General features: G+C 36.6%; 1 protein-coding gene across 2 annotated transcripts in view; it reads right to left on the bottom strand.

Annotated features, from left to right (window-relative positions):
• The window catches only part of LOC103707804 (histone-lysine N-methyltransferase, H3 lysine-9 specific SUVH4-like), a 41,419-nt gene that overhangs the window by 2,801 nt on the left and 17,291 nt on the right, over nt 1-21,327 (bottom strand). For both annotated transcript variants that reach the window (XM_026804911.2, XM_026804912.2), the window contains exons 12-17: nt 19,349-19,398; nt 10,405-10,493; nt 8,281-8,440; nt 6,013-6,118; nt 5,720-5,902; nt 3,393-3,611 (exon numbers count right to left, since the gene is read on the bottom strand). In XM_026804911.2, the coding sequence (XP_026660712.2) occupies nt 3,393-3,611; nt 5,720-5,902; nt 6,013-6,118; nt 8,281-8,440; nt 10,405-10,493; nt 19,349-19,398 (807 nt within the window). The remainder of the gene's footprint in view (nt 1-3,392; nt 3,612-5,719; nt 5,903-6,012; nt 6,119-8,280; nt 8,441-10,404; nt 10,494-19,348; nt 19,399-21,327) is intronic.

Below are 21,327 nucleotides of genomic sequence, written 5' to 3'. Positions count from 1 at the left end.
TCTAATGAATCGATTAGCATCTGCAATTAAGCTGGGTATTTGCATCAGAATAATTTTAAGGCTTAACTAACAAGGGGCTTGATCATATGATGTAGATTAATTCCATGAATTTGGGTCAAAATGTAATTTTCACTTCACAATGGAAGAACTTTAAATCATCCGATGGATCTTCTTTATAAGTGTTCTGATGGTTAGGGAACTCATGCATCAAATGATATCGGGCAGTTGTTTGGGCAATCTGAGAAGCTGATAGTATATTTGGACATAAGTCTAATAAAGAAGGCCTCTATTACCTCTCTAATAACAAAGGCTCAAGGCAAACCAAGGCAGATCTCTTGGGGTGTAGATGCAAGACACAAAGCAAGGCACATGCCTCGATAAGTTAAAGTGCAGTACATAAATAAATAAACATGCATATATATATGTATAGATATAGATATAGATATACACCTAGACTGTTGTGTAAATACACGTGTGTATATATACACATGCAAATACGCATCAAAACATTTATATTTAATGAAATCATGATGTTAGACATATTTGAGAATACCAATAACACAAAAAATGCGGAGTTCAACACAGACAAAAACACATAGAAAGGCTTAAATAGTTTCAAATAGCATCACATGTAGTTACACACAAACACACACATAACAGCACAATAAATACACACCTAGGAAGCATGGATATGGAAACAACACAATATGGATATGCCAATTCGGCAAATCTTGACAAATTAAGATACCATACAACTAGGATACAGCAATAAATAAATAGATACTTTTCATAAATGATTAAAAAACATTCAACGGGATAAAATTTAACCTAGAACACCACAAAACAACATTCAACATCAAAACTGAAAAATAGAAACATGAAATAAATCATCAAGGCTCTCTTGCCAGCAAGTGCCAAAGCTTTACTTACATCTTGAGCATCCTCTATCACAATATGTTTGAAAGATTCACAAGCCCTTTGACCCATTGACATGGAGCTTTCTCTAAATTTATGCTTCTTAATACCTCTATTGAGGAAGTTTTAACACCATGGTTAGGGTCTCTTAGCCCTTTAGGATTTATTTGGATGAGGGATGATTTTATCCAACGATAAGATCTATCATGCTGAAGAATTCAAACAAAGGAAGCAAGGTAAGGAAGAAGTATTATGGATTGACACCAGAACCTATTATCCTTGAATTTTTAGGGATAACAAAAAGCAACATTCCAACAAAATATCTTGCCTATGATTGCTAGGTACAGGAGGATTAAATCCTCCCAGAATTCCTTTAAATCCTCTAGCATGAGACCACCTTCGCTGAAGACATTTGAACCAATGGAGATGTTATCACCAAAGAACAGGATCCAGCATCAAAGCAGGCCTTCAAACTTTGCTGGAACAGTTTTCTATACTTGTGGTCCAAAACCCCTACCGGAAGATTTGTCACTATCACCAAAAAAAAGAAAAAAGCCTTGTCAAGTTACCTCTAAGAAGTGACTCGACAAATTTTATCATTATTATTATGTAGGAGTGGCAATTTATGACCCGACCCGTCAACCTAACCTATGAATGACCCACTTTAAGCAAGTTCAAGTTTGCCATAAATGGGTTTGGGTCATAAAGAGGTCAACCCGTCTAGATTTATTTATCAAATGTCTTAGGTTCAGGTTTAGACCTTCGATTCGTTTAACCCATTTTGACCCGCTTAATAATTAGGTCAGGTCAGAACCTAGCCTATTTAACCCATTTAAAACTTGTTTAACCTATTTAAAACCTACTTAACATGTTGTTGTCCTATTTAACCTGACCCGCTTAACCTATTTAACCCGTTTAAATCCACTTAATGCATTAAAAACCTACTTAATCTATTTAACCTGATTAGACCTGTTTAATAAATGGCTTATGCGGGTCAGATCGGATTACATGTTTAATAAATAGGTCGGCTTTAAATCTAATTTTTGAACTATTTAATAACTAGGTCGGGTACAAGTTGATAAATTTTTGACCCAACCTGCATCCAACCTGACCAGTATTCAACTCAATCTGACCTGATTGCGACCCCTATTATTATGACACGATGTTAGTAAATTTAGATAAAGTTACAAACTTTGAAATTTTAAGAATTTCAGGTTTTGGGCTTGGTAGGAGTAAATCTTAAGAAGACAAATACACATGTAAAAAATTTGCATATGTGCAATGGTGTCAGGAACAGGAGCATGTTAAAGAGTCAGATTCCTTTCTGAATCTTGGGATACAGGGACTCTGCTGAAAAGGATCCACAAATTGGATGCAGGTATGGGGGCACACCTAATATTATCTAACAAGTAGGAAGCAGCCACTTTGTCTCCGGATGTATATTTTATAATTGTCTCCTAATATGAATGATAAATTTTGGTCAAACCATTTGCTGAACTATAAATGATTTTAACATGATTTACACTTTGATGTCACTAAAATTAACATCTAGTTATTTGGCCATGCCAGGCCACAAGACCAACCAAGTCTCAGCAAGGCACGCAGGTCCAACATGCACAAAGTGGGCCACATAAGGCCTGTCAAACACAGATTATGGCCACAAGACTTGTAAAACTCAAAGTAGGCCCTATAAGGTCCATGATACAGACATACACATACGAGCATACATGCATGCATGTGGTCATTAGGCAATTGCTCACAATAGCAGGGTGGTACTAGTTCAACGGCCTTTTATATAGACAGAGAAAGAGAGAGAGAGTTCAACGGCCAATATAAGACTCACAAAACATAAGCCAGGATCCAATGTATAGTAAAAAACTGAAGTCCAAGTAAGGCTCTTTAGGCCTTCTTTAACTAAATAAATATCTTCACCATTATGTTCAGTGATAGAACAATTTGGAGATTGTAAATCAATGTAAAGCATATATGTAAACACATTTATTAATCAATTCATGGAATTCAGGAATGCCCAAGATTAAGCCACATAATATTGAACGAACAGAAAACTAAAATGGCTTTTATTATTCTTCATGAGGCCTCTAAACTGCAGGCACCCTCTTCTTACTCGCAAGTCCTTGAACCTGATGGCAGGCTTGGACTTGCATAAACAAAAACCCATTTATGGGGTGAATTTGATAAATGCATCATAATATACATTGTGAATCCTGCACATATACTATCCATAATTGTTGCTTATGTTGATATTGCAAGATGTCAAGACTCGTAGAACTTTTTATAAATAGACTCCACAACTTGATCTTGTTCTAAAGTTATCATCATGTTCTCCTGTGCAGTGCATGACACTACCACAAAAGAAACCCATTGCATAAATCAGAAGCAGCCAAGTTAACAAGACATCAATACTTGGAGAAATAACCGGCTATGTGGAAATTTTGAAAATCTAGCAGTGTCATTACCTGCAAAGGAGGAATAGTGTCAGCTGCAAACAACATTATTTTGGCCATTTTGATGTCATGATGTGAGCTCAGAACACATTGGACAAAGAGATTTGGTTGGCAGCTATGATTGATGAACCTAGCAACATTGCCAATTAGGCCTGCATTAATACAATACTCTGGCACTTCTGACATTTTATCATCAAGGTTGGTAAGAAAAGAGACATCCCCAGGCCGCCGCTGTCCAACCAAACAGAAAACAAGATTACAAATATGCAGTGAAACTTTCTGAGGGAATAAAGATTCAGTTATGGAAGTGTATAACAGCTAGGCAGTGAAACATCTTAACAAGGTACAACATTTATGAAAACTCTTTGCAGCCCTATAAGTAACATGAATTTGTTGGCAACTAAATTAAATGCAAGCCACATAAAATTTGCATGAAGCATATAAATGATAACATACCTTACAGAAGTTATTGCCGTTTAAACTAACATCAAACAATTTATAACATAAGACTGGTTATTGGAAAATCTGATAACTAAATCACACCATATATGTTATTGCTGCTAGATTTTGAAAGCTTGTTTTCATTTTAAGATATATACGCATAATGAGTTTCGGTTCAATGTTTTTAATCATTCCAGTCACAAAACAGTAAGAAAATCCAATAAAAATTTGAAAGCCGTTTACAAAAATAAACATGTAAAAGTCAAGAAAGCAAAGAAACTCACCACTCTTAAAAGATAGCATACTGTTTGGGTCCTTTGACTACATTGTTTTGGTGGTTTCTTTATCAAAACAATAGATATATGTACCAGTGACATGCATGCATCTACATGCACATGCATCATATATATTATCATGTATGACATTGCTCTAGACTAGAGTGTAATATTTCATTTCACTGTTTGATGAGAATAACAAACAAAAATCCAAATTCTATCACCTTTCAATGCTGCTATTGCGAATCCTACACATACATACATACATACATACTTACATATACATACATACATACATACATACATGCATATATATACATACATATAGATAGATAGATAGATAGATAGATAGATAGATATGCCCGCCTGCGATGCTCTGGAGAATGTTCAGATATTATATACCAAACAACTAGAACCAGGAGTATTTATAAGATGAGCTAACTATTTTGAATAAACTAACTATAAATATACTAATTACGAATAAACATAAAAGTACAAAATTAATTACAAATAATTATACATATATATGGTACATAATATCACAATGTTTTCACATATTTACAAAACTAGTAGCTTAATGTTGAGAAAATTCTTTTGAATTGGAAGGGGAAAAATATGATAAAAGATTAGCATGAACTGACCATGTGCCTAACAAAGTTGGCCTGCTAGGAAATTTTGGATGAAACTGATAACAACAATACAACGCGTGACCCTAAACTCTGAAACCTTAATATACAAGACCTGTTCCATCTATCTATAAGGTAAGTCTTACAAACCAGGATCCACTAAATTTAGAATGTTTCAAATTGACTATATGCCTAATCACTATTCCAAATCGGTGCCAAATTCTCAGCTCAGGACAACTAAAAGTCAAAAAAGAAGAAAAAGGACAAAACGAGGAATGCTACCAAGAAGGAAGAAAAATCATTAAGTCATCAACCTTTAAATACATACAGTAGAAATTCCTGCAGCTGACTAGGAATGTATATCAAAAACATATACACAGTTTACATGCCATTCATCCTCAATGTGCTGTACTACACTAAGATGGCCATACTCCAGAATGGTCTCATTTACTTCCTAATATCTAGTTATTATGCATATACATTATTTTCTGGTACCTAAAAGAGAATTTTATGGAATCCAACTAACTTTTTGGTATCTAGAAAATTCTTAGCCCCAAAGATATGTCAATCCCAGAAACAACCTGGACCCAATGCAATAAGCATGGGGTTGGACTTGGATCTAGACCAACCCAACCCAAAGCATTTTCCATATTGGCTTCTAGAAATATATCAAAAACCTAGGGCAACCTAATATATAAGCAGGTACAATCTGATCTAGATACTGGACCAAAATTTAATAATAAAGCTCTATTCTCTACAGAATAACTTTAAATGAAAAAGATGTAAAACAAATCTAGAGAAATAGCTACAGTTTGCTGACCGACATTGATGTCCAGGTCTTCACTTTCCAGAACTTAAGGGCATAGTTAAAATAGAGAAATGAATAATCAAACAAATGTTCAAACATCAATCTCTACTTAGGTGAGTTATCATATTACTATCATAAAAAATAACCATTCTATGACAAAAGGAAAAAAGTATTTTCAATGATAGGTACCTCTCTTCCATCAAGGCCTTTCATTGTTTGTAGACAATCTATATCAAAAATATAGTTGTTTTCAGAGGCATTTTCAACCTCATCAGTCTTCATCAGTATTCCAGTATATTCACAAATTGGAGCACCAGCAGGAATGGTATCCCATGACCTAACAGCCCAACCCTTTTTGGGTGTGCGGAATACCTGTAGCAGGTGTAGTAACAGAAAGACAAGATCAGATAGACCGCTTAGAATAAAAACAAGTAGCATAAACAAGCATGATTATCAAGAAAGAATGGCCAGACAATTACAACCTCTAGGCGGTATTTTAAGCCCTGCTGGGATGTTCTGTTTACACAGTTAACACTGCATCCACAACTAGGACCACACTCAAACACCACAGCTTTAGCTTCAACCAATCTAAAGAAGCAAGACAGGAGAGTTTAGTTCCATTAAATTGATGAAATAGAACTTATATTATAATAGCAAACAATGAACTTTTCAAAAAGCTATGGAACAAAAGTATCATATGAGACCAGAGAATTAGGAGACAAATGCCAAATATTTCCTTCCCTTCCATCGATATGCCTCCCTCCCCACCCCACCCCACCCCCGACAAATATATATAACACTATACGGTAAGCGTTAAAACTGACACAAAAATATAAAAAGCAAGATCCGCAGTACCGGAAGCGGTACAGTACAGTGTCGTTTTGGTGCATTTCGACAAAGGGAAACAAGAGAGGGAAGAGGAGAGGGAGAAGAGAGAAAGAGAGGGAGGGAGAGAGAGATGGAAGGGAAGAGAGATGCCAGGAAAGGTCGAGAGAGGTGGCTCTGAAGCCCTTCTCTCCACCGCTCATCAACAGGCCCCACTGAGTGACCAAAAGAGAGGGAGGGAGAGAAAGCGAGAGTGGGAGAGGGAGGAGAGAGAGAGAGATGCTAGGAAAGAGAGAGAGCGGGGACTTCCAAGCCCTCCTCTCCTTTGCTCATCCACAGGGCCCGCTAGGCCCGAACCCAATATTTCTCTCTATTCTTTAAATGAAGTCTCCACAAAGAAATTTTTAATTTTTAATTTTTCTTCCTTAAAATTTTTATTTTTTTTTTCTTTTTCAACTTCATTTGAAGAACAGAAAAAAATTTAATAAGTTGGGATCAAGCCCTATTTCGTTCGAAACAGGGGCTCTGCCCGGTAGGTACTATGGACGAGCGAAGGATGAGAGGAGGGCTTCCGAGCCCCCTCTCTCCCTCCTGGCATCTCTCTCCCCCCTCCTCCCTCTCCCTCTCCAGACATCTCTCTCCCCCCTCCTCCCTCTCCCTCTCCAGACATCTCTCTTCCCCCTCCTCCCTCTCCTTCTCCCTCTCCCCTTCCCTCGCCCATGGTCTGTCGTACCGGTCCGTACCGGCCGGTACGGGCCGGTACGTACCGGTCCGGCCTGGGACCGGTACCGGATCAGCGTAAAATTTGGTACCGATAATTTATTGTTGAAGAACCGGTACGGGACCGGTCCGGACCGGTACGCCACCGGTACGGGACCGGTTTCGGACCGGTACGGGACCGGTTTCGTACCGGTCCGGGCCGCCACCGGTACGCCGACCGGTACGGCGGACCTTGCCCTCGCCAGTTTCTCAAAACGAGGGGCGGCCTACCTATGCCCCGAACCGGGTAGTTCGGGGCAGTACAACTATCCTTGATGAAAAGGATATTGTTTAGATACAATTCCATGTCTAGAATTAGCCCCAGATACTCATGAGCCAACATGATGTGATCAACGCTGATCAAAACTTATAATCACCAATAATTAAATATTGATCTCAGCAATTGTAAAGAAATTATAATTTTAGACTTTACATGAGCTGAAGATGGACAAGTTCCTCAAACTCAATAGCCCAAGGACTGGAATACAGGGTTGGTCTAATATGGTATGATATGGCATGTGGCACATGCAAAATATGGTTTCAAATAGGGATACAAATGCAGGCTGTGTCATCCCAGAGCACCCTGAAATAAGTCAGTAAATTGCCCATTCTTTATTTTTTAAAAAGAAAAGGGCTTCAATATCTTTTAAAAAGAAAAGGCATGGCATGGCATGTATTGTTATGGGGTGTGTCATGCTAGCTAGTGGTCGGCATGCCCCAAAGAGCAACACTTATGTTTACTTTATATCTAAATTCTAACGGCAAAGCCTAATTAATTGAGTAATGAAAATTAAACCCCCGAACCTAAAAGACTTCAATAACCATGTACATAGACACACTAATAAAAGGGCATACAGTGCATGGGGCTCCTATCACTACAAGGCCTAGGGAGGGTCAAATGTACATAGACTTACCCTGCACGCAGCGAAGATATTTCTATGTTTCGAACCTGTGCCACCCAGGTCACAATAGAACAATCTTACCGATGTACACGTAACCTTGTATATACATATACAAATACATACATAGATACATGCACACATAAATGCATACAATGCAAACATATTTGTATATGCTAGATTAATGTCACAAATTTGTCGTTCAAGATCCATTATAAGAAGCAGCTACTTGCAGTTCAAGTAGAAGAAGATGATGACAGTACGCACCTGCCGCCATCCTTGCGCACATACGGAAAATCTGAGCCATTTAGTCTAGCACAAGCGCAAGTTCTTGGATCTATACAATCTCCTTTGCAGTTACATCCAACAGCATTTGCAGGGATCTTCAAATTTTCAGCCACTCGTAATGATCTATCATATATAAAACCTAGATATGATTGAGAAACCAAACAGGGTGAATGCATTAGCCATTAAAATGGTATGATCATACGGACTATCAGCCAGAATGCTATGCGGTCATTACTCTTAGCAATTATCAAAAAAAACAAATACAACTATCAGCAGACAGCAGCAATCTGCTTACAAGACATACTTGCATATATTGCCAGATTAACAAATAAGAAAATCGCCAATATTCTAAAACAATTGAACCAATTGGCTAACTTTTCTCTCATATAATACAGTTTCCTATTTGTATGTTTGTGGCCACTGCTCTCTCAGAGACACCAAACTCCCTTCCTTCCTCCATTCCTTTCTCGTTCACTCCAACTCCATAGCACGACATTTGAAACCTCAGTTTCATTGATAAGAAGGATTGAGGCAAGGTGAAAAGGACTTGTAACACATCCTTAAGGCTAACTCAAAATCTCAACTAAATCCAAAAGGGTGATAAGATAATTCAATCATGCATTTTGCACATATGAAATTTGTTTCCTTTTGTTGCAGTTGCATGCTTTTTTTCGCATAGGCAGTTTATGAGAAGTTTTATAGCATAGAGATAGCTGTGGTTCACAATAAAGATGCATATCGCCCCATACTAGGCCTCCCATACCATATCGGTAACGAACCGAGACTCAGTATGGAGGGTGCACTGAGTCTCGATACCCCGAACTCACCCCCATTCTAGGCATACTGATGCTGTACCAGCATGATACAGGTACAGTATCTGGTACTGAGTTGGAGAACCTTGGCAGTAACTCTTATTGAAGTGTCATGTGACCAGCATGATACAAGTAAAGGAAATCAATCTTTTGACGCATCATCTATTACTATGTCAGTGTTACAATTTGTGTCGCTTGGCCAAAATAAGATCCACCAAAGGTAGAAAACATTTTACCACTCAACCCTCAACAAGACTTCTTGGTTACAATTAACAATACACTTGCAAGTTCAGAGGTATGCTTGAGAATATACGATTAGGTTTCATCTAAACAATAAGTCACATGAATTAATAGCTACATATTTTTCTCTAACCATTAAAGCTTCAGATTTGACCAAAATGGTCATAAGAAAATCTACAAAAAGTAGGAGCATTGCTCAAACTCCCCATAAATGGGCTCGAGATGTCACTCCCTTTATCCCCTACCTCATTTGTTCCTTCCCATTGATGCTCTCACGACATTCATAAGGAGTTTCCGCCACTTCCCCATGTTCATATAATTCACATCACCAATGCCACAACATCTCAGGCAAGGTACGCGGTACCGACTGTACCGATGTACCGGTGGGCATCGGTACCGGTACGGTACCGAACCAAACCGGTACTGTACTGATGGGGCTAAAAGCCAAAAAAAATTGGAGCCGGTACGGAATGGTTGGTTCGGTCCGGTAACGGATCGATACGCGCCGGTACGCATCGGTACCGGTCGGTACAGGCCGGTACCGGTCGGTACGCATCGGTACCGGTCGGTACGGTTCGGTACCGGTCGGTACGGTTCGGTACCGAAATATATAGTTGTACCGTACCGGTAGGATCCGGTACCAGTATGTACCGGCCGGTACCGACCGGTACGGCAGACCATGATCTCAGGCATTAGAGAACATAAAAAAGAGAAGTGTGGTGATTCCTAAACTCCTTGGTGATGTGTACATCTATTCAAATTCTTGTCTTTTATGACATGAATACTAAATATCAAGCATGTGTCTTTCCTAACTTGTTTCTTTGTTTATTCATCAAAATAGACTGAACCTATTCAATTATTGTCACGGCTAGTATTAATGATCAGTGGAGAAAATGAAAGAGGATCAAGAGTTGCAATAGTAGCTAAATGAAAAAAAATATAGCATGTATAAGAACATTTCTAAAATCTTGTCAAGAGATTGATCCTAAATTAATGCAGTGATGATGAATCCTACATCATGACTCATAATACAACTCATAGTACAACTTGCCTATAGGAGAAACTGGTGGATCATCAACCACATTTGTTGCTGGGATAGGAAACTTTTCTTGGCCCCCACTAATATCCTCAAAGACCAACCTATCCACAAAAAAAGAAATATATGTTAGTCCACGATCAAACAAGTGAAAATGCCAAGGGAGAAAGACTAGCAAAAGCTACGGTATTGTACATAAGTTACATGGTTCTCAAAAGTCAAAACCATGATGATCAAGTTTAGAATAAACCTATAGAAAGTCAGAAAAAAGAAGAAATCAAATTCGAAATAAAGGAGAGATGAATAGCAGATTAATCATGTCCTCTACAACAAAGAAACATGTTAACATATATATATATATATATAGATATATATAGATAGATAGATAGATAGATAGATAGATAGATAGATATGCACTAAACTAGTGAAAATCAACTTAAATAGACAGATTTCTAAAATCAACCATAATATGTCCAACATGAAAAGCATATCGATTGGAGTTGTATTAGATAAATTTTCTAAATGCCAAATAAAGGGACTAACTTATCATTCCATGGACAGGTTTGGCTTGGTCAAGGAAAAATGTTTCTATAACTTCCAAAATATAAAAGCAACATTGCAGGAGAACAGCACTTCTTAAATACATCTCGAATAAGTAAAAAAATTGAAACAAAGCTTCTACAAGGAGGTAGAATGAGAAGCCTTTAGTTATTTTTACTTCAAGCCCCTATTTTGTTTGTTGGAAATGATGACCTTATTTAAGTTAAGGGCAAAAACATAGATATGTAAATGAATGAAGGAATACCGAGGCATTCCAAACTATCACAGACACAAACACAATCTAAAATACTACACTGGCTATAAGCTCTATCTAGGCTCCAATTATCAACCAAGTTAACAACTCGATTGTACCCAAGGGTTAAGTAATGCATCAGTTCGATATGCAACTCCTGGTTCATACCAAATGGAGCTCCTCTTTGCCTAGGATGGGTCAATACAGGTAGGAACCGCTGAAACCGCACGAAACTGCTTGAACCGACTTGGATCAAGCAGTTTGGGTGCAAATTGAGGCCAATTTGCTATGAGCTGGAACCAAACCAATCATGGACCGAGCTATACAGCACGGTACCGCTATGGATGCTTTCTTTTACCTTGTTGCATACACATTTCTCACTATCTAAAGGTGAAAATGAGCCTAAACAAATTAACATGCTGTATTAGTCAATAAATTGATCATGGAGACTTAGAAATGGGCCTAAATTCATTAACATGCTGTCTTAGTCACACATCATTCTGAAATCAAAAAATGCCTCAAAGACATTATAATTAATACTTGAAAATTTGATATAGTAACTAGAACTACTATGAAATTAAACAATTTAGAAATAAAATAAATAATAAGCAGCTATATGGATTAGATCTCGAAGTCAATTCCAGTCTCCAATAAGGAGAAAGAAGGGGAGGAGATCAAGACCTTAGGAGCAAAGTTCAACATCATAGAGAATGAGACCAATTAAAAATGTAACAAATCAATAAAGTTGATGTATTGCAACAATTAGTTCGGCACAAGCATGTAGATAGATAAAATCCCGTCAACAAGAAATGTGCAAAAGTCTTCCCCTCAACAAGAAATGTGTTTGTCTTTCCTTCAACAATAAATGTGTTAAAGTCTTAGATTTGAACTATAATTTAAGAATGAAAGGATTTATTCCAACACAGAAATAAGAAAGATACCTCCAATCATTACTAAGCACAATGCGAGTAACATTTTCCAAGATCAGTTAAAAGCAAAACCTAATTAATAACAGTTTGTAAATTTTTATTAGTCAATAAGCAAAAACTTAGCTTGGGATGCCAGATAGTGCAGTTAGGAAAGTTATTGAGGGTTGGTACCAATAACTTGGGATCGAATCCTATCATTACCTAATTTTTGGCTAGATTTCCTCCCATCCTAGTTCTTTAGAAAAAACTAAGTTATTAGATACTATTGTTCTAAAACCTTGTCGATCTCGGCAGTTTAAATAGTAATATGATATCAAACAATTGAGACCTTACTAATTAATACAAAATGATTCTATACGATGGAACAGTTAGAAGAATTTTAAAATGAATAAAGTATGCCATCTTCAAATGTTGCATCAAAATTAACAATACAACAAAAAGTCTTAGCTTTACATTTGATTTTTGTAAATTACCCCATTTCTTGTTTACTAGTCAAATGAGTAGTGCTACATCTAGACTCTTTGGTTGTACATCGATCCACTAGTCAGTAAGCCCTTTCTATACAAGATCCATGATTTTTAGTAACCTAATTCTTTGTTAAATACTAATCTTAATACAATATGTATTACAAGTATTTTGAATTCACCTTTGTGTGATTTATGCGATAAACATGCATGTTTTTAACTTCCAACACAAAAAACGATAACTAGGATAACTCCATACTTCCACATTTTTCCTTGCAAAAACACAGCATTGAGATAAGAAAATATAATAAAAAATGCAAAACCAGAATTTGGAGGTCAAAATGTCATACCAAGGGTGTTTGTGGTGTATCCTTTTGTACCCATGATACCCTTTGCGGGCATGATCCCTGTACACAATGTATTGTACATTATCCATGATCTAAAACCTCTCCCAACTAGAGCCTCCTCAAATCTTTGCTATGTCTATACTACCTCAATCGATTTTTACTACTTTGTCCTTAATTTATGCAACTCTTACAATTTCATTGATATATTAATTTCTTGTTCATCTTTTCTAGTTTTACCACACATCCATCTTAACATTCCAATTTCCGCAATGTTCAACTTGTTTCCATGTGCTTTCCTTATTCCCCTGCACGTTGAGTCATACAAGATGGCAGGCCTTACTATGTTATATATTATTTTTCTTCAAGTCTCCAAGTTATGCATCTATCATGTAATATTTTTAAAGTTCCTCTCCAATTCATCCAACCAACTCTAATTATAGTACATAATCTTCATCTATCTTCACATTACTTTATACAATAGATCCTAAGTAACGAAAACGGCCACCTTTTAGCATCTTTTGGGCATTAATCTTAAATGGTATAAGATAGGGGTGGCAATCAGGTCGGGTCAACTCGAATATGGATCGGGTCAAAAATTGGCAACCCAAACCCAATCATTTTATTAAATACGTCAAAAATCCAAACCAAAACCTAAACTATTTACGAAACAAGTAACCCAACCCAACCGGCATAACTTGTTTATGAAACAGGTCGAATCAAGTTAAATGTGTTAAACAAGTTAAGTGTGTTTAACAAGTTAAATATGTTTAAACGGATTAAAAAGTTTAAGCAAGTCAGGTTAAGAGGGACAGAAATGTGTTAAGTAGGGCATAACTAGGATAAACAAGTCTTAAATAGGTTAAACGGATGGATCATGACCCGATCCAATTGTTAAATGAGTCAAGAGGTTAAACAGGTCAAAGAGTCTAGGCAGGTTGACCTATTTTGATGCACGCCTATTTATGCCAACCTCAAACTCGCTTAAAGCGGGTTAGTTGCAGGTTGATAGGTTGGGTCATAAATTGCATGTCCGGCATAACATCTTCATTTCCATTCTCCCTAAAATTACATTTCATACACTTTATCTTTGTTCTACTAACCTTTAAAGCCCTTATCTTCTAATATTTTCCTCTATAAGTCCAAATTTAGTATTTAATCCATTTCGCTTTTTCATCAATCAATACCATATCATTTGAAAATAACATGCACCATGGTTCATTTTCCTGATTATTAGTAGTAAGCTCATCCATAATTAGTATAAAAAGATATGGGCTTATTGTGGATCCTTGATCCGAGCCAATAGTAACTAGAAATAGACTTATTGCAACAATTTCTAACAATTGTCGACATCCCAATATACATGTCCTCAACTACTTCAATATGCCATTTCTGTATACCCTTCCTTCTTAAAGCCCACAAAATAAATTTACTTGAGACCATCATTAGCTTTTTCTAAATCAATAAATACCATATGTAGACTTTTCCTTCCTCTCTATATTTCTCTATCAATTGTCTAATTGAAATGATTGTTGATATTTCAAGCATAAATCCAAACTGCTTATCGGAAATATTTGTTATTTTTCCTAATCTTGTTCAATTACCCTTTTCCATTATCCATAAAGTGAGTCATAAGCTTAATTTCCCAATAATTAGAACATTTGTACATTACCTTTATTCTTATAGATACGTGTGACAATACTTCTCTTCAATCATCTAGCATTTTCTTGGTTTTTAAGATTTTATCAAATAAATTACCCAATTTAACATGATATCTTCAAGAACTATCCAAATCTCAATAGGTATTTCATCTAACCCTAATGCCTAACCTTTTTGTATTCTTTTCAAAACTATCTCTACTTTGCTTTTATGAATTGTATGTATAAAATCTTAATTTGACTTCTCCTTAATTTTACTTGTTCAATGAAGATTTCTTTAGTAGAATTTTCATTTAACAAATTTTCAAAATAATATCTCCATCTTTCTTTAATTTTCTTATCTTTCACCGATATCCCACTATACTCACTTTTAATGTATCTAACTTAATCTATTTCTTCTCTCTAGCTTTAGCTATTTAAGGAATTTCATTCACCTTTTAAAACCAATATATCATATAAATTATCATATGCTACATATTTAGCCTTACTTTATGAGCACTTTGCATCTTTTTTAGCATCCTTATATCTTAGGATCCTCGCCCTTGTTTTGTTATGGTTTAAAATCAATCTATTCTATTTTAGTTGGCTCTTGTACCTCATTATTCCATCACCATGTTTCTTTATTTATATATTTTTTTCTCTTTTGACTCTCCTAAAATATCTTAAGCTATCCTCTTTAACACTGTTGAACATTTGGTCCAACATTTTATTTGGTTTAGTCCTTAATTTCCAAATTTTCTCCTCTAGTAATTTATCCCTAAAAGATATATTATTTTCTCTTTTTAAATTCAACCATCTTATCTTTAGATGCCTATTAATTTTTTTCCTTTTCTTCTTATACTTAGTGTATAAATCCGAGACTATTAACCTATGTTGTTTTGTTAAATTCTCTCTTGGTATCATCTTACAAGTATTAAATGTTAATCTCTCTTCTTTTGATAAAAAACAATCTATTTGTGATGAATTTGATCAACATTTAAAGGATACCGAATGTTGAGCTCTCTTCTTAACATAAGTGCTTGTAATTGCCGGATCATAACTACTGCAAGCTTGAGAATTGAATCTCTCACTAAATTTCTATCCCCAAAATTAAATACCACATGCAAGAAATGCGGAATCGTCCCGAACTACCTAGTTTGGGGCGTACCGAGCTGTGCCGGCGGCAGACCAGGATGGTTCCGGCATTCAAAATGATAAATCAGTAGGTGGGGAGAGAGGGACAAGCAAATAGAGAAAAAGAGAGAGGGAAGGAGGAAGGGAGAGGAAGCAAGGGCAATCGGAGGCCTCTGGAGGGCCCTGAAGGGCTAGAAAAGGCGCTCCGCCCTCCGGACCTCTATTTTGTTCGAAATAGGGGTCCGGCGGGGCCCCTTTTTTATTTTGAAAATTTTAAGTGAAGTCAGCGAGGGGTTTGCCGACTACATGTCATTGTACAAAACAGGGGTCCGTCGGAGCCCTCTTTTTTATTTTGAAAATCTTAAGTGAAGTCAACGAGGGGTTTGCCAACTACATGTCATTGTATCCATTAATTCTCTATTCTTTCCAATTAAAGTTCCAACACTTGACTAGCACATCTAATTCTCTTCTTCGATATAATTACCTTCTTTATATGATGCAATTTCTCGTCTCCTGACTACTCTAGGTTACGTCGTAACAAGTCAATTATGAGCAATGACCGAACCAATTGCTCATTCACTACTCCAATCGGGCTGTGTTTGTAGCAGGTCATTTATGGATAAGGGCTTAACTATCCCTTGTTATTTGTCACTGCAACCAAGTCACATTGTAGCAGGTGCTTATAGACAACAATCTAAACAACAATTGCCCACTTCTCACCACAACTGAGTTAGGTTATGGCATGTCACAAAGAACAAGGATGCTTTAACATTCATGCATTTCAAATTATTATCCATTTCATAGTTATTGACATATTTATATGATAGGTTGTCAATCTGACATCAAAGCCCCACCTTTCTCATCTGAGCTTGGGGTAGGCCATTAATTGATTGCATGCCATTTAATATTTATAATATTTTGTGGATTTAAACATCAAATATATGTAAAAAATCATTCATGCAAAACATCATTTTTAATTTTTCAACGTCCTCAATTTTTGTTGCATTCTAATACATAATAAGATGGAAGAAATGTTTGCAAGAATCAATTTAAATACATGAAATCACAATATTTTTTGAAAATTTATGTTATCTCTTGACATCATGCAACCAAAACCTATATGTTTATAATCTATCAAAAACTCAAAATTCAAGCTTGGACATGGCATGACATGGCATGGCTAGAAACTCTAAAGATTCTGTTGACATCACCAAAAAAGTGTTTAAACTTGGCACCTTTTGTTTGCAATGTCACGCAAGAGACTCTTAGTTTGAAGTGTCAGAGACTTCATGTCCTTTGCTTTTAATATAGAGTTAACAAGGTTTCATGCATGCTTTAATTGAAGTGTCCCTGTTAATAAGGTTATCAAAAATATATGGGCACCTTAAGCAAAGTATTATTAGGTTTTAATATAAACTTATAATAAATGTATTGACTATTTAATGTGAAAGGTCAATTATGTTTTTACTATGAACATGCCATGGTTAATTATCAACTTAAGCATCTTCACATATCATAAATAACTTTAAATGAACCTAGCAAATAAATTAAAGAACTTAAATATTCATAGTTTTTCCATTTTGTTTGTCAGATAGCATCTATAACTTTCCTTCCCTTCTTAAGTTTTTGAATATGCGGTACGCCATGTCACCTACCTAGATTTTGAGGTTGTCCTGCCCAACACTTAAGGACAATTAGACATTTGGCTAGGTAACATTGGAGGAAACCCGAGCAAAATCAGGCTGAAGCAAGATTTGAACCTGGGACACTAGTATCCAGCACCGAGTGACTTCACGAGTCGGTTGGCACCTTTCTTGTTTAGACAAATTGTCAAAATGAACTACAATGAAATAGCTTACCTAGGTTGTTTGTAAATAAAATGGGTTATTAAAATGACTGAGTGAAAATGTGCTTCAATTGGTTATAAAAATATAAACTGCCTTGATCGGTTTATTCTTGCTTAGAAGGGTAATCAAATGAAATATGCATAAACAAGTTTTTCCTTAGATGGATAATTAGTTCTATACTCTTGTGGTACGAAATAGGTATATATAATTAATTGTCTACTCTTATGTACTTGTCTTGTTGCTTTACAATTTATTGAGTGATGTTTGGTACTCATTTTCAAGATACTAGAACAGTCTTGGCATATGTTTAGCACATTTAACTGCAATATAGTTCATTTTCAGCTACAACTGGCAAAACTACAGAAATTATGATCCTAAATATCAAGACACAGTAAAATGATATTAGCCAACTTGCCTTGATTTTTCTAACTCTTCTGGCCAAAACTACAAATGTCAGAGTGAAATGGCCAATAGCAGCCAAAATCACCGAAAGAGCTAAGACTAGTACTCTAACCTAGGGAACTAAACCAAGCTTAAAACCTTGACCACGATCTAGTGAATGCCATCTCCAAAGTTGATAATGACCATACGACATTAAAAATGCTGCAAAATAACAATTTAGACAAGCACGTGAAGTCCATGACCAGGTAACCAATTTATTCATGCTGTCGTTGATAGGTTGGGAGGCACTTGGTCAATCATAAACATAACGCATAGCCTTGAGTGAAAAAAATATACATCCAAGAGGCAATGCAATGGACTATAGCAGACTGTTACCAATGACAGGGGAGAGACATGTACACATCTTAGAAATCGATTTACTTAAATGTGTTGTGACCAACCCCAAAAAAGTTGATGCCAATTATTTGTTTGCTTAAAAAACTAGAATAGACATGACTCTTTCTTTGACCAAATATAGTTTTGACAATGCTCCAGTAGGAAACAAAGAAACATTTCATGATCTAGACATTGATCATATATCAAATACTCATATTTCTAACAAGCCGTTCAACTGATTAGACTCATCCATGAACAAACTGATTTTATATGAAAAAATTGATTTCCCAAAAGATGCATCAAGCTTAAATGTTTCATTATGTTATAGTTAACCAACAGGCACAAGTAACATGCAAGGATATGATAGTGAGAGGATAGTTTAAATTTTAAAGAAAATGGGCACTTAAATGCAAAAAAATCATTAGCATTTAAATTTCTCCAGCATAGGAGCATAAATGGACTATGTAATTTAATGAGCAAGCCAAACCACCTTTTTGTAACATTTGACCGTATCATATGCTGACATGTTATATTCAAACTTCAGCTCTGAAGTATTATAGTTCTACAATATTTACGGTTTACAACATTGCATTTTTGAAGCCTACATATGAGCAGGAATCATTCATACATAGTGTCTAACATGTTTTGCGTAAGATAATATTTTAGAATCTTAGCAGGATACAAAGTCCATACACAACAAATTACAGAGCAGCTGACTTCATGAAAACAGGTAATAGAGATCGCCTATGGGATTCAGCCCACACCAAAGCTATTTCCGGGTACTTATGAATCAAGGCCTAACCCAGCCTATAATCCTATGATTTTGCTGGTTGTACTGGCCCAATCCACTAATCCAATAGGACTATCAGCCCGATCATCCACAACAGGCCCTTCATATCCTAGAAATCCTATAGCATCATTATTTAAAAGACAATTGCACCCAAGCAATGATCCTTATTACCTTGGCTCCTAAAAGAGTTCGTGTGAGTGTGTGTGTGTCATTCTCGTGTAGCACTAAAGTATTCATTTCATACCCACGTAGTTCTGAGATGGATGTAGGAGCTTGTGCACGAGTAAAGTGAACCTGAAATTGGTAGAAACCAGTAGACAAGGGTAATAAGTACAAATTAAAAAGCTTGGGCCAACAAGTCTTTGCATATTTATAATATTCAGAAAACAAAATATAAATTCCCCCTCAAAACATTAACACAAACAGTATACAATCATAAATCTATCCCTATACCTCCTCACCATTACTGATATCCCCAATATAAACTGCACTAATGCATGGTTAAACATAGAATACACCTCAAGATGTGTAAAAAAAAAAGGAGTGACAAGCAACTTGTCAAACAAGTCGCCAATTTTTTTGACAATGGCTCTATAAAGTGCACATATTAGTAACCAAATATAAAGAGGAATAATGCAATTGGCATCTATAAAGCACTATCAAAAATAATATTAGTTGCCAGACGAATGACCCTTTTATGTTTCTTTTGAATCTTTAACCTTTCAATTCACTTATTTGTGTAATGAAACATTAACACATTGGACCAAAAAAATCCCAGCAGGGTTATTGAACTTTTGAGTAAAGAAAAGGAAAATTGGGCATATCAAGAGTTGAAAACTAAATGCCAAAGAAATCAAATGATTAAAATCATTTGTGGATATTCATATACCTTTTCCTGCAACATTTTACCTAAAAAGAAAGCCAAATTGATATATCTATAATAGTCAATCATGCTTCAAATTTATTCCAAATTTAATGATTAGATGCATGAAATATGCCATATATGTAGTAACCCGACCGACTCAACTCAGTCAAGCTGAGTTGACTCGAGGCCGATACTAGGCTATCGAAATCGACCAGCCTAGATGTATCCATTGAATAAGCTGTGAATCCGTCGGATTTCCCCATGATCCCTCCTTTTTCCATTGAACCTCAGCTAGCAGTCGATTTCCCCTCACTGCTTTGGGAAGGTAAGAAAGAGGAGATCGCCAAATCGCCAATATCCTCCCCTTATTTCTTCCCCTTCCTCAGTTTCCATGATCACCGACCAATTCCTCTTTCCTCTCTCCCTCTCACGAATACTCTCCTCCACGGTCTCCTCTTCCTCTCCCTCTCTCTTCTCTTCTTCCCTTTCTCCCCGTCTATTCCTTTCTCTACTACAAGCTCATCGTGCCCTATCTCCATCGGATTCATGACCGTAGCGCTCGTTGAAGCCTAGGTAAAGCCATGTCTTCCTTCTCATTTTTCCTTATATCATAGCTCATTGCCGATTGAGATTTTGCCAAAATTAGACCGTAAAAATTCCCTCTTTTCACTACTTTATTTCAGTAAAACAGACGATTTCGCTCTTTTTCGGTCCTCCTCCACCATTGGTGTTCACCGTCGAGGCCTTTGGCCTTTCTCTTGTGTCGGCCCCTGGCCGATAATGGAGCCCCAGCCACCAGCAAGCGGATTAAAGCCCGAATTTGATCGGATTAAAGAAACCCCTTGTTCCATGTTTGTTGACCGCCTTTGCACTAGTCCATCACCAGTCGTGCCCAATAGTTTGCTGTCAGGCCAATGCCTATGCCGGGATGCCCTATGCTCCCATGGTCAACATCCTTGCCGACTATAGCCATCATCGGGCCCCCATGAGGCCTCCTCTTCCCCTATTCTAAAGAGCGGCAGGCACATGCTCCCCTTATTTTTCCAAAAAAAGAGGAGAGAAAATGGGAAGAAAAAAATTAAATAAAATAAATAATAGATCCCATCCTTTGTTTGTTCCTTTCTCTGTGCACCCTTTAGGTGGACCCCTGTAGAGGGTCCTAGACCAAATCCATTGCAACAGCCTAGCCAATCCTTCCTTCCTCCAGCCCTGGTTCAAGTTCATGGATTTTTCAGAATGCCAGTTGTAGTTGTGTTGTTAGGGGAAGCAGCCCTATATGAAGCCCGATCTATTCTGTTTCAGTCCCCTAAGATTTCTTATTTCATATTTAGACTTTAGAATAATTAAATATGAATTAA

The sequence above is a fragment of the Phoenix dactylifera genome, chromosome 7, assembly GCF_009389715.1.
Source record: "Phoenix dactylifera cultivar Barhee BC4 chromosome 7, palm_55x_up_171113_PBpolish2nd_filt_p, whole genome shotgun sequence".
NCBI classification, from domain to species: Eukaryota; Viridiplantae; Streptophyta; class Magnoliopsida; order Arecales; family Arecaceae; genus Phoenix; species Phoenix dactylifera.
The sequence above is the reverse complement of the archived record's forward strand: the minus strand, read 5'-3'. Positions and strand labels throughout refer to the sequence as shown.